The sequence below is a fragment of the Leuresthes tenuis genome, unplaced genomic scaffold (genome assembly GCF_036924035.1).
Source record: "Leuresthes tenuis unplaced genomic scaffold, fLeuTen1.0.hap1 SCAF_8, whole genome shotgun sequence".
NCBI classification, from domain to species: domain Eukaryota; kingdom Metazoa; phylum Chordata; class Actinopteri; order Atheriniformes; family Atherinopsidae; genus Leuresthes; species Leuresthes tenuis.
Genome location: NW_027325362.1, coordinates 2,539,002 through 2,553,670, shown reverse-complemented (window position 1 = coordinate 2,553,670; position 14,669 = coordinate 2,539,002). Strand labels below are relative to the sequence as shown.

General features: G+C 40.4%; 1 protein-coding gene across 1 annotated transcript in view; it reads left to right on the top strand.

The window, feature by feature from the left end:
* The first annotated feature begins 1,921 nt into the window (after positions 1-1,921).
* The window catches only part of hectd2 (HECT domain containing 2), an 84,499-nt gene continuing 71,751 nt past the window's right edge, over positions 1,922-14,669 (top strand). The window contains exons 1-2 of the mRNA XM_072390533.1: positions 1,922-2,433; positions 9,860-10,001. Of these exons, the coding sequence (XP_072246634.1) occupies positions 2,350-2,433; positions 9,860-10,001 (226 nt within the window). The 5' untranslated portion in view covers positions 1,922-2,349. The remainder of the gene's footprint in view (positions 2,434-9,859; positions 10,002-14,669) is intronic.

Sequence of the window (14,669 nt, the reverse complement as noted above, 5' to 3'; positions counted from 1 at the left end):
CACTAATTATGGTTAGAAGTTCAATTGTAGCCGTGACGCAGAGTCTGCAGCTCCACAGTAAAGACGGGAGGAGTCACAGCGTCTCACTTCCTGCCGCAACTGTCAAAAGAAAGCTTCTTTTCAGAAGGAAATCCCTTCCTGTGGCAGAAAGTGTCATTTCAGCAGGTTTCAAATGGAGCCGAGGGATTAAAAAGAACAAAAAATAGATGTTTAAAATGAAAAATAAAGCCTGGAAAATGAAAACTGTTCATTTATCCACCTTCAGAGACACTAACCAGACAGAAGAAAGTTTCATAGATACTCTTATCTGAAGGTTTTTACATTAAATTATGTTTATGAAACATTTGTGAGTAACTCTAACATTTACAGTTCTGTGCAAATTCTTCATCCAGCCCTCATTTCTTCATATTTTCTTTCCAAGCAGCCACACTTTGTTGTAATCTGGTGGTCTTGTGTAAATGTTCTCCAGCTCTGGCTGCTTTGTCACTCATTTCCAGTCCTTGTATCTGAGCATTTTAAGAGGAATGTGGGTTTTTTCTTTGTTCAGCCACTAAACTCTGACCCATTCAGGCAGAAAAAAGGCTCCTAACTCAAGGGATGAACCAGTGTTGTGTCGACACAGAACAGACAACTTAGCAAAGAAGCCATTTTAAACTGGATCTTTAGGCTCTTTGTCACAAAGACACATCATTTGTTCCCATTTCTTTAGCTGCATCTATGAAAAACAGCAAAGAAAACACAGTTTGACAGACAGAAAATAGGATTTCTGCAGCAACAAGGTGATTCCCAAAGAGCTATTAGCTGAAAACTTGGCATATCTCAGCATGGTGTGCAGTGTGTCCTTAAAACATTTGAGGAAACTGGACAAGTGGAGGACAAAAGAAGAAGTGTCAGGCCTAAAAAACTATCTCCAGCAGATGAACAGGATCTGAAAGTGATGTCCTTAAGAAAGAGGAAAAAATCCAGCTGTGACCTGACAGGACCTGAGAGATGCATCTGGACCTTCAGCTGATCCATCTACTGTTGGCCCAAGCCTCATCAGAAATGGTCTCCATGGAAGGGTGGCTGTCAAGAAGCCGTTCTTAAGGAAGGGAAACAGGGAGAAAAGGCTGAGCTGTGCCAAATGACACAAGAAGTGGACTGAAAATCAGTGGCAACAGGTCTTATGGAGGGATGAATCCTCCCCAGAGCCCGGACCTCAACATTATTGAAGCAGTGTGGGATCATCTGACAGAGAACGGAACAAAAGGCAGCCCACATCCAAAGAAGAGCTTTGGGATGTCCTTCAAGAAGCCTGGAGAACTATTCCTGAAGACTCCTTAAAGAAATGACAGAAAGCTGGTCTCAGAGGGTTCAGGCTGTGTTGGAGAATAAAGGAGCTCAGACCAGAGATTCACTTTAAAGCTGCTGAGAACTGAGAAAAACTCTGTTTCTGCCTCAGATTCTGATTTATATCCATGTTTGAACATGTTTCAGTGAATAACTGCAGCTGCTTCCTGTTTTCCTTAAAATTTACAAAGAAATGAGTATTTTATATGATAGAAAGTAAATATTTTAAAAAAGAAATTGAAAATTACAAGACAGCAATTTAAATATCAATATCTCTAACAAGAATATAATTCTTAATAATAGATTTTTTATTAGATAGTTCTTATTTTGTTACTTATGAATAAGACATTTATCAGGCTCCATGCTGTGTTGAAGCTTCTCTTATTTTAATTCATATCTGGGTCCATGTTTACAGTTTAGTTGTTTCTCTACAGATGCTTCAACATCTAAAATTACACCCTTTTATTTTGAATCTAAAGCTCTTGTTTCCCGTTATCCCCCCCCCCTCTCTGTGCGCGTGCACGTGTGTGTGTGACGCTCCTGTGTCCAAGCTCCGCCGCTCTCCAGGCGCCTCCTTCTCCTCCTCCTCCTTCTCCAAACATGGCGCCGGCCCGCAGCTGTGCTGCCTCCGCGAAAGACGACGCAGAGCAGCAGAGAAACAGGCAAAGAAGAAGCGGGTAGAAAGTCGCCCCGAACGCGTTTTAAAACCGACACAACTCCGCGCTCTTTAACGGCTTCTGACGGAGACTTTACGCGCAGCCTTTGGAGACGTTTGCGCGTCAGGCTGTGTGCGTAACGGAGAGCCCACCTGTCCGACGAAGGTAGATTTCACTCAATTTCGAGGATGTGAATCTCCCTGATTTATGCCAAACAACGGAGCAGAGCGAGCAGAAAATCGGGTAACTGAGGGTCAGAGCTGGCGCGGGTGAAAACATGTGCAGCCCCCTGAGAAGCAGAACCACAGAGGCTGCAGAGGAGTGAGTCTTTCCGGGGAGAAAAGAACTTTTCCACGCTGAGAGGATGGATGGAGAACATTCTGCACTGTCAGGAGTTGAGAGGGAAAGAGAGAGACTTCCACCGATTTACAACAGCTCCTCTCCAGCTGTAAGCAAACCGACTTTTCTCCTGTTTCTAACCAGATGATTGACTGTTTATTTGTTTGATGTCTCATGCATGGTGTCTGTAATGCAAACTTTGAATTAGCTGCGTAAAGGAGGCAGTTTACGGCACTTTTACACCCTGGTTTCTGCCATATTGCTGTGTAATAAGAAGCCGAAGCACCAGCCACGGCTCATTTAAAAAGGAGAATAAATCTGTGCAGTCCCTGAATGATTATTGTGTCTTCTGTGAGAAAAAAGCCACGTTATCTGTTCTGTTTCTGCAGCCAAAGTCTTTCAGCAACACGGTTTTATTTATTCTTTATTCAGTTTTCAGCCGGGCATCCATGCAGAATGATCAATACTGTTAAAAACAGCATTATGCAACACAAACGTGATAATTAGAGTGAGGCTCAACCACATGATTATCTGCTTGTGCATCTAATTCCATTTAAACAGTTTTTCCAGCTTTCAAAGCTCTTGTTTCACTTAAAGCTTTTTATTTAAAGCTTCAGAAGTACGATTCTTACTCATTTGATCCAGTTTTAACCATAAAAAGTGAAAGAGCTGAACGTTTCCCTGCTGTTTGGAAAAAGCGATGCCCCTGCTTTACGTAATGTCTCCTGACATCACCTCTTCAGGAGTATCCGATGATGTAACCGTTGAGCTGCAATGTTTTTGCTTTGGTTCTCAGTGTCACTTTGGTGGAGAACAGTGTGGTTGCAGGCTGGCTGGTTGATGTCATCTCCATTGTGTCAGGAGGCAGGAATGTGCACATCGGATGGTTTTGACCAATAAATAGTCTGTCACTGCTCAGACTCACTCTGCTTGTGTCTGGAAATGCCATAAAGTGGCTGAATGCCTTCTCTTTCCGAGGGTTCAGGCAGGCAGACCTTCTGCAGAAGTCCTCTGGCTGCTGGAGAAGACGCAGATCTGTGGAAGTTCAGACTGAAAGGCTTGATGAAAACGTCTTTGAGACAGTAGGCTGTGTTACTGACTCTATAAAAATAGAAGAATTGGAGACAGCTGGGGCTCTCTGTGGAGGAACGTTCATGTTTTTTACTTCAGCAAACCACTATCGGAGCCTCCTGGGATGTTATAAATGACCTCACTCCCTCCTGAATTCTCAATGAGATTTTCTTTCGGCCTCCGAGACTTTGATGGTCTGGTAGCAGATAAATTTTACTCTATGGTTCCAGCCTTAAAAAGGACGTTCACGCAGCTTTTCTCTCTTTTATTTAGTCTCACATCGAACATATTTAACCATCTGTTTCCACCAGTTCTAGTAGTTTGTAAGAGATCCCGTCAGTTTATCTAAAAAGGACCAATTCACAGCAGCCGTCTCGCTTTTCTTCATTTGCTCACCGCACGTTTTAGGACTGATTCGTGTTTTATTACTTTGATAGGTGAAGGTCTTTGTATGTTTCTGGCCTCTTGCCTTCTGGATCGCTCACATCTACTGACCTCCTGACCGGGCCTTAGCTGCTGTGGCCCTAAAATGATGGAACTAACTGCCCCTAAACGTCCGGCAGCCTTCAACACTTCCTGCTTTTAAGTTGTTTTTATTACAGCTTATTTTATAGAAAGATAAGTCAAATCTTCAGTTTGAGGTCGTCCCTCATCCTGGGGATTTAAGGAGTGAAAGGCAACAGTGGAGCGGGAGAACAGCCTCGACTTAGCCTAAGCTAAGCTATCGAAAGATGCATGCATGGAGAGAAAGGTTCTCAGTCTTATCGAGATCTTACAGGTGACCAGCTGATCTGTCCTGGTCGTTCCCATCAGAACTCCTGCTGCAGCATTTGGGCGTCTGAATAATAAGCAATGAGAGCAATCCAGTTGTTCCAGATTTCAACACCATGCAGGTGAAAAAGTGGTCAGAGAAACTTGTTTTATGTGTGAATCCTGGTCACAGATAACTCAAAGGTTCCCCACAGGAGGCCAAGCTCGTGCCATCCAGACTAACCACATGATTAGACTCAGGAGCTTTCCGAGGAGTTTCGTGTCCAAACACAATATCTCCAGTTTCCTCTGATTTTAGAACCTTTAATGTCAACGTGATCCTTCACAAACTCGGTAAGTTTGGCTCAGAAACCTGCCAGCCTGTTTCACGGCATCAAAATGTAATCTTATCAGTCTTTGTCTCGACCTCAGACTCCTCTCTCTGGTTGCTTCCTGTCTTTTCTTACATTTTCACATGCAGCCAGATGAAAGAACCAACCTTGGCCTGAATCTGTCACAACCGGTACCGGGCTCATTTCAGACTTTGTGGTGAATGAGTCAGGAGAATGAGCTCAGACCCACTTAGACTGATTCGATGAGCCATTTCTGACCAAAACCTGTCCAATTTTCCTCAAACTAGAACTGATTTGACAGCCTAACACAACCCAAATCTGGAGAGCCAAACCCTGTTCTCTTAAGGCATGAGCCAGAGTCGACTCACATCTGCTCCTCTGGTGCCAGAACTCAACAAGACGTGGCAACGCTCAGCTGTACCGACTTAAACCTGATGAGCAACAGTGGCTCCAGATTTGACACAGTTTTCAGCTATTTTCTCTGTTCATACAAAGCTGCACATCAGCTGCAGGTGTGTCTGCTGCAGCTTGTAGGATTCCATCACCAGGCAATGTTTAGGTATGAAACAGCAACACTTAGAGGCCATAACATGCAGAAAACTGGCCAGAGAAGATTAAAATCGCTTCTCTGACAAAGTAAATGTGTCTTTCAGTGAAATCAGATGTCACTACAGATCAAAAGCTGACAGAGGAGTCGAGGCTGAGCGAAATGTGTGCATAAGAGAGAGAGTGAAACAATCGGATGTCTGGCTTTTCTCTGTGTGGTTTATGTCTGGATGGCTGCTCAGAGCTGGACAGTTCTGATCTTAATGACAGAAAAACACCCACTAAAACAGTTAATTGTTGTCAGATGTGAAGCAGGACAAATAAAGTGCAGCCAGAGATGTGTGTCGATAACCTGCCTGTCTGATTCTGATAGATTTTTGCTGTTTTTTGCTGTTTTTGTTGCATTTTAAGCTCCGCATTTCAGTCATCACACCTAAACAAGAGGTGTGATGGTTTGTGATGGTACAGCACCTTCCTATGTAGCGCTAAATGCTAAATGCTAAATGTAAGAATGGCAGCTAGCTGACGTTTAGCATCCCAGTTTAGCATGTTAGCATGCTAGCTTGTCTCCAGTTGTTGTAATTAAGACTCACTGTTACACAGTTTTACACAAATCACCTAAACAAGAGGTGTGATGGTTTGTGAAGGTACAGCACCTTCCTATGTAGCGCTAAATGCTAAATGTAAGAATGGCAGCTAGCTGACGTTTAGCATGCTAGCTTGTCTCCAGCCGTTATAATTCCCCTAAGAACGTATCTGTGGTCCTTAAAATTGTATATTTCAGTTTTTGTCTTGTGAAAAAAACCCAAACACACTGTTAACAGGAGCTTAAACCATGCTAATCTAGCTAATCACTTCGCCTGTCAGCAGATGACACTAGCTGCCCTGTTGACTGTGTTTAGCCCTTCAAATACTGGGCTAATTCAGACAGAGATGTTCAAACCGCAGCATGAGTCACTTTCTACCACTTTCTACTATATTAATTATTATTAGATTAGCCAGTTTCCCGCTTGTTCAGCCCAGCTGTGGCTCTCGTGGTTTTCTCAGCTTGCAGGCTGTGCTAACTTCTTTTCTAGCTTGCACTAGATTTTTGCTGTTTTTGTTGCATTTTAAGCTCCACATTTCAGTCGTCTGCTGTGGTGGTGGGGGGTGTTGATAATGACAGAGTGAAGAGAGTGATATGGCTTCACAGAGAAAGGATGTTACACAGTTTTACACAAATCACCTAAACAAGAGGTGTGATGCTTTGTGATGGTACAGCACCTTCCTATGTAGCGCTAAATGCTAAATGTAAGAATGGCAGCTAGCTGACGTTTAGCATACCAGTTTAGCATGTTAGCATGCTAGCTTGTCTCCAGCCGTTATAATTCCCCTAAGAACGTATCTGTGTTCCTTTAAAATTGTATATTTCAGTTTTTGTCTTGTGAAAAAAACCCAAACACACTGTTAACAGGAGCTTAAAACATGCTAATCTAGCTAATCACTTCGCCTGTCAGCAGATGACACTAGCTGCCCTGTTTACTGTGTTTAGCCCTTCAAATACTGGGCTAATTCAGACAGAGATGTTCAAACCGCAGCATGAGTCACTTTCTACCACTTTATACTATATTAATTATTATTAGATTAACCAGCTTCCCGCTTGTTCAGCCCAGCTGTGGCTCTCGTGGTTTTCTCAGCTTGCAGGCTGTGCTAACTTCTTTTCTAGCTTGCGCTAGCTTCTCATTTCATCAGTTCCTCAGAGTGAGTTAGAAGCCTCACCCAGCAAGTTGTCCTAATATTTAGTTGAATATTTCACTTTAAACATACAGGCCATCTGGCCTAACCTTTCTTGGACTGCAGGTGGTTCTCTGCAGATTCATGGTGGGCAACCTCAGCCACAGCATTGATGACTGATTTTAAAGTGTTAACAAAAAGTAAAACTTTATCAGCACTTTGCAAGCTCACGCTTCAGAAGAGCCAAACTAAACCGCCTTGGGAGTTCACGAGTTTAGGTTTTAAACTAAATGAACCGTCAAATAAAGGTCACGTTGATTTCTCCTGTTATTTCAAATGAGCTGTGAACTGTTCCTGCCATCTTATAACGAACGACTCTCATGGGTATGATTTTAACACAGGAAACAAAACTTGGAGAGATAAATCACTGAAAATGGATTTGAAATAATTAGTTAAACAAATGTCCATCATTATTACATCACCAAACTTTTTAGATGAAGTCAAGAAACAGCTAGAATCAGTAGAGTTACCATTAAAACCGAAAATGCTGCAAGAACAGTGAATATTTGATTCATTTTATGCAGAAAATTATAAGTACTGTTGAAGAAAGACTATTTAATTATTATTTTATAAAGACATCATGTAATATTTTAGGTTGCAGCGACAAAATAACAAATTATTCTATCATTTGAGTTACTAAACCTTTTGAAACAGATGATTTGGAACACTTATTCACATTATGTGCTGTTGGACCTGCTGATTCTGGGGTTTGTTCTTACAGGTTCTGCACATTGGACTGTAAATACACAGATTTTTTTCAAACAATCGTGATCAAGAAACACATTACCGTACAAGCAGTTAAAAGCCAAGGAAAATAATGTATGTTTTCCAGCTCATAAAACAGAAGAATACAAAAGGGATCAGTTTAGAAATGTCATTCAGCTCCGTTGGCCCTTGAGTTCTGTTGGATTTTCCAATCCTGAGAGAAACATTGACATTCAACTGTCATGGCAGCCCATCTAATAGCTGTTTAAACATTTTACTTTAGATTAAAAACGTGTCAAAAATAGGTGTGCGATTAGGACAAGAAATAATATCTTGCTAATTAGACCATATTCTTTTAAATGTGTGTTTCTAACAGCCTGATTTACATTTCTTTAATGGACACAAAGTTTAAATCCTGTTTGAATGGTTTTATATGTCAGGTCCGAGCTGTTTAAAGCCTTCTCTCCACCACCTCCATCGGAACCATTTCTTTTGCTGTATAATTGATAATTGAGCATTTGTGACGTCTCGGTTGCTTTTTTGAGAGACACGCAGCAGAGGCCAACACTTCGCCACCTGTCCGGCTGCTTTTTACGGCTTTTTTCCACAAACTTTGCAGCTTTAATCTTTCAGGTAACATCAGTCTTTTCAACGCTTCCATGCAGCTGAAGTCGATCCACGTCTTGGATCCGCGGGTGCGTCCGTGTTGCCTTTCATTTGTTTATGTTTGGAGGCACGCGCACCTGCCGGGAACGTGCCCGTGAGAGACCACGTGACCACATGTGCACGCTGCGGCGTGCTGCTGCACAAGTTGTCTGTCTCTGGTCCAGTGAAAGTGTGGAGTTTCAACCTGGTTTCAGTTGTTTTAGTGAAGTATTTTGATTAATCGATGACGTAAATTGCGTAAAAACAACGATGACGTCATTATTTCAAACGATATATATCGCTCAGTCCCGGTCAAAAACAATTACCAGCCAACCCGACCACATTGCATTGTGTTCCTGATGAGAACTTATCACTTATTCCAAGTCCTTTTAAGCTGTGCAGCACAGATGATGCTCATCTTATTACAGCTTATGAGTTACAGCAGTAATAAGAGCTTATTACCGCTAATATGAGTTGTTGTTTGTGTTTATTTCAACTTGACTCTCAGTTTGGGCTTAATAAACCTACCCGGAGCAGTGGCTGTAATGTCTGCACAGAGTGCTAATAATCTTCTGTGATTTCTGTTGAAATGAGCGGCTCTTTGGGTTTGAGCTTCTGCTGAATGATGGCGTCCAGATGAGCCGTTGGTGCTGATTTCATGGAAGTGATTTACTGCGTTTACATTCACGTGTCTGCGCTGCATGCACATCTTTCACCGCCACCGCAGCTTGTTTGATGTGATCTGAATGAAGTCACGTCTCATTAACACCTCCGTGCAAACGGGACCAGGTGAAAGTGCACGTGTGCCGCAGCGGAGTCTTTCTTTGCTGTGTCAGGGTTCATGTCTCTGTGCTGCAGTGCAAAGACGAGGAAGTGATTTAATGGGGTTTGAAAATGAGATGGAATTAGATTTCTTTTGAGTCTGATCCATTTTAAACAGCAGATTAGTCGTGGTGTCACTCCTGTTTCCGTGCACACGGGAGCCGCCGTGCATCTTTTGGCCTCTTTTTCCTTTTTGTTCTCACGATTCACTTTAATTTCCACTTCTTCTGCCTCTCCCCGGCTTCTCTTTCATATCCTTTTGCCCTCTTTTTCCCATCTTATCTGTATTACTCTCCTTTGTCTCATATCCCTCTCTTCCTGGACTTCTCCCTTCTTTCATCCTTACTGCCTTCATCTTATCCTCCTGCCATTTTTCTTTCATTTTCCCCTCCTCTCGTCTTCCTCCGGCTGGATTTGTGGCTCCTCTGTTGCTTACTGAGACCTGAACTCATCTGAAATAAAGAAGCGGTGGGTGATTAATCACAGCAGATTTACTAAACGTTGTGCTCGACTGCTTAGATTCGGTTATGTTGTCATTGTCTGTTCATGCAGCAGAGTCTGGATTTGTTTAAGAAGTTCCCATTCTGGTGAAAAACCTCAATATCCGAGAATGCGGACAGTCAGTTTGGAGACTTAGAAGAGGATCAGTTCGTTCAGGAACTGGGAGATGGTAGCTTTTCACTCATCTTCTCACAGCTTTAAGTTTGCTTTGGTTAGATTTGAGTCAGATGTGAATAATACTGATCAGATAGAGTGAAAAAATGGGAAAGATGTGCAGTTTAAAAGGTTTAAAAGCTGCATTTTCAGATTTCTTTATTCAGTTTTCGTCTTGTTTGTTGTTTTCTGTATTGAAAGATATTTCTGTGGCAGGTTTTGGGGCGAGGAGCCAAGCAGCCATTTCCATCTCTGGGCACCTTCATCTCCACGCTGAGCCAGAGGCGGGAAGCAGGGGGGCGGGGCTTCGCTGGCGGCATCACGGGCACGTTGACCAGCACCGTGGGGCTCAGGCACGGTGAGTTTACATCCAGTTCTGCTGTTCTGTGGCCACGCAGGTGACATCATTATGACATCATCATCAGGGGACAAATGTCTGCATCATTCACCAGAGATTTTCTCTTATTTTATAGTTAAGACATTTTACATCTTTTCCACACATTGGAAACATTACATCTTTGTGGTTATCGGCTTTAACTTTAATCAATGAAGCACTTGTTTCTTCACCAAAATGTGTGGTTCAGTGTTGGTCTGATGTGAAGCTCGAGTCTTTTTGCCTCCATCTTTGCGCTTCTGTTTCACTTTTGCTGGAAGCGTCCAGGTCAAAGGTCAAAATACAAGTTCCTGTCCTTTATAGAATTGATTTTAAACTTTTAAAGTTTGGTTTTAAAGCTCTTAACGGCCTCACCCCATCGTATTTATCTGAGCTTTTAACTGTAACCCTGGCAGAGCTCTGAGGTCAACAAATCAACTTTTGCTGGAAGTGTTCAGGTTAAAATACAAGCCCTGGGGTGCCCCCAGGCTCTGGAATAAGCTCCCCACCTGGGCCTCTTTAAATCAGGTCTAAAAACCTACTTATTTCAGATGGCTTTTAATACATAGTAGAATGGTGACACTTTTATATTATCTTATTCAATTTTACTGTTATTTTATTGTTTTTTTACTGTTATCTTATTGTTTTTTACTGTTATTTTATTGTTTTTTACTGTTATCTTATTGTTTTTTACTGTTATTTTATTGTTTTTTACTGTTATTTTATTGTTTTTTACTGTTATTTTATTGTTTTTTACTGTTATCCTATTGTTTTTTACTGTTATCCTATTGTTTTTTACTGTTATTTTATTGTTTTTTACTGTTATTTTATTGTTTTTTACTGTTATTTTATTGTTTTTTACTGTTATCCTATTGTTTTTTACTGTTATTTTATTGTTTTTTACTGTTATTTTATTGTTTTTTACTGTTATTTTATTGTTTTTTACTTATTCTTTTCCTTATTTATCTGCTGTAAAGCAGATAAATGGACTGTTATAAAGGGCTGTAGAAATAAATCACATTTCTGCTGTAACGGAAACAGAAAGGATCATTTTCAGCAAACAGCTGATTGGATGATGAAGAAAACGGACTATGGACAGATTCTAAATGTGTGGCTTTTATTCCTGACTCTTAATGGAGGCACAAATGGTCACCTGAGCTCATCCTACCCCTGTTACTTCATGGCAGCAGCCAGCTTTCTGTCCAGATGTCAGCAGGAAAGCAGCCTGCCTTTGTTCCCCTTGAATCCCCGAGGTCTCTGTCTGGTCTGGGCTGTGATGGCGTGTTACTTCCTCTGTTTACAGAAGGCTGGACGTATGTAGGACTGCGTTTACGCTGAGCTGCGGGTGACAGCGATGCAGCCTGCTGCTGCCGCAGTGAAGGAGAAGCTTTTTAAGGAAGAAAATCAGCAATTAAACAGTTAAACGCATTTTTATTTAGGTCTCAGCTGACTTGCAGCTTTAAGCCATCTGTTGCTTTGATTCGAGAGCAAACATTGTTTCTGAAGCGTTGATGTCTGTGTTGGACGCCGTTTTTTCCCCCCTCCCTTCATCAATCTGTAACACAAGGCTCTTGTTGATGCTGATTGTTCACTTTCGGTGTTTTGACCTTAAGGGAAATGCTGTTTCTTGTAAAAGGCGAGGTTATTTCTGCCATGAGAACAGAAATAAGCGCTCACCAGCCCGCTTTGTCACCACTGCTACTGATGCCAGAATAATTATGCAAACCTCCACTCCAAATGAAAACCATATGAAAGGGAAAAAGACACTGCAGCCTCCCTCCAGCCTGTCGCAGTCTCCCAGCCTGCTGGATAATCACCACAATTTGCTTTTTCATCTGTAAAGCATTACAGGAGGTTTGCGTTTCCTTTTTAATTTAGTCAAATATGGTTTTGAGTTGTGAGGCTGAGCTGTGCACAGATCTGCCTTGAGTTGCACTTCTGGGTTTTATTTAGAGGAAGTGCCATTAAAGAGCAGCTTGTCATGGAAAAAGATGGAAAACTTTATCGATTTCAGCAGTAAAACGCTTTTTTTTTACATTTGAAAGTCATTCATCATCACTTTGGTTTGTTTTCCCAACAACATCCTGATATTTTAAATGAATATGACAGGATGTACTGAGAGTTTTACGTCTATCTTTTGGGTTAAAAGATGCAAACCTGTGTTTTATTTAGAGGAAGTGCCGTTAAAGAGCGGCTTGTCATGGAAAAAGATGGAAAACTTTATCGATTTCAGCAGTAAAACGCTTTTTTTTTACATTTGAAAGTCATTCATCATCACTTTGGTTTGTTTTCCCAACAACATCCTGATATTTTAAATGAATATGATAGGATGTACTGAGAGTTTTACGTCTATCTTTTGGGTTAAAAGATGCAAACCTGTGTTTTATTTAGAGGAAGTGCCATTAAAGAGCAGCTTGTCATGGAAAAAGAGAGAAAACTTTATCGATTTCAGCAGTAAAACGCTTTTTTTTTACATTTGAAAGTCAGTTTGTTTTCCCAACAACATCCTGATATTTTAAATGAATCTGACAGGATGTACTGAGAGTTTTACGTCTATCTTTTGGGTTAAAAGATGCAAACCTCAGTTTTATTTAGAGGAAGTGCCGTTAAAGAGCGGCTTGTCATGGAAAAAGAGAGAAATCTTTATCGATTTTAGCAGTAAAACGCTTTTTTTTTACATTTGAAAGTCATTCATCATCACTTTGGTTTGTTTTCCCAACAACATCCTGATATTTTAAATGAATATGACAGGATGTACTGAGAGTTTTACGTCTATCTTTTGGGTTAAAAGATGCAAACCTGTGTTTTATTTAGAGGAAGTGCCGTTAAAGAGCGGCTTGTCATGGAAAAAGATGAAAATCTTTATTGATTTCAGCAGTAAAACGCTTTTTTTTTTACATTTGAAAGTCAGTTTGTTTTCCCAACAACATCCTGATATTTTAAATGAATCTGATAGGATGTACTGAGAGTTTTACGTCTATCTTTTGGGTTAAAAGATGCAAACCTGTGTTTTATTTAGAGGAAGTGCCGTTAAAGAGCAGCTTGTCATGGAAAAAGATGGAAATCTTTATCGATTTCAGCAGTAAAACGCTTTTTTTTTACATTTGAAAGTCATTCATCATCACTTTGGTTTGTTTTCCCAACAACATCCTGATATTTTAATGAATATTATAGGATGTACTGAGAGTTTTACGTCTATCTTTTGGGTTAAAAGATGCAAACCTCTGTTTTATTTAGAGGAAGTGCCATTAAAGAGCGGCTTGTCATGGAAAAAGAGAGAAATCTTTATCGATTTCAGCAGTAAAACGCTTTTTTTTTACATTTGAAAGTCATTCATCATCACTTTGGTTTGTTTTCCCAACAACATCCTGATATTTTAAATGAATCTGACAGGATGTACTGAGAGTTTTACGTCTATCTTTTGGGTTAAAAGATGCAAACCTGTGTTTTATTTAGAGGAAGTGCCGTTAAAGAGCGGCTTGTCATGGAAAAAGATGGAAATCTTTATCGATTTCAGCAGTAAAACGCTTTTTTTTTACATTTTAAAGTCAATTATCATCACTTTGGTTTGTTTTCCCAACAACATCCTGATATTTTAAATGAATATGACAGGATGTACTGAGAGTTTTACGTCTATCTTTTGGGTTAAAAGATGCAAACCTCTGTTTTATTTAGAGGAAGTGCCATTAAAGAGCGGCTTGTCATGGAAAAAGATGGAAAACTTTATCGATTTCAGCAGTAAAACGCTTTTTTTTTACATTTGAAAGTCAGTTTGTTTTCCCAACAACATCCTGATATTTTAAATGAATCTGATAGGATGTACTGAGAGTTTTACGTCTATCTTTTGGGTTAAAAGATGCAAACCTCTGTTTTATTTAGAGGAAGTGCCATTAAAGAGCGGCTTGTCATGGAAAAAGATGGAAAACTTTATCGATTTCAGCAGTAAAACGCTTTTTTTTTACATTTGAAAGTCAGTTTGTTTTCCCAACAACATCCTGATATTTTAAATGAATCTGACAGGATGTACTGAGAGTTTTACGTCTATCTTTTGGGTTAAAAGATGCAAACCTCTGTTTTATTTAGAGGAAGTGCCATTAAAGAGCGGCTTGTCATGGAAAAAGATGGAAATCTTTATCGATTTCAGCAGTAAAACGCTTTTTTTTACATTTGAAAGTCAGTTTGTTTTCCCAACAACATCCTGATATTTTAAATGAATCTGATAGGATGTACTGAGAGTTTTACGTCTATCTTTTGGGTTAAAAGATGCAAACCTGTGTTTTATTTAGAGGAAGTGCCGTTAAAGAGCAGCTTGTCCTGGAAAAAGATGGAAATCTTTATCGATTTCAGCAGTAAAACGCTTTTTTTTACATTTGAAAGTCATTCATCATCACTTTGGTTTGTTTTCCCAACAACATCCTGATATTTTAATGAATCTGATAGGATGTACTGAGAGTTTTACGTCTATCTTTTGGGTTAAAAGATGCAAACCTCTGCAGGTCCTCTGAGAAAAGCTAAAACAAACAGCCAGATTTTTGCTAAAAACATCCAATCCAGTGCATGTGAGATAAAGAAATCATGCAGCAGCTAATGATCGGCAGCCAAGAGACGAATGATTGTGGCTTGGGATGGAAGCTCAGCTTCCTGTGGCCACGT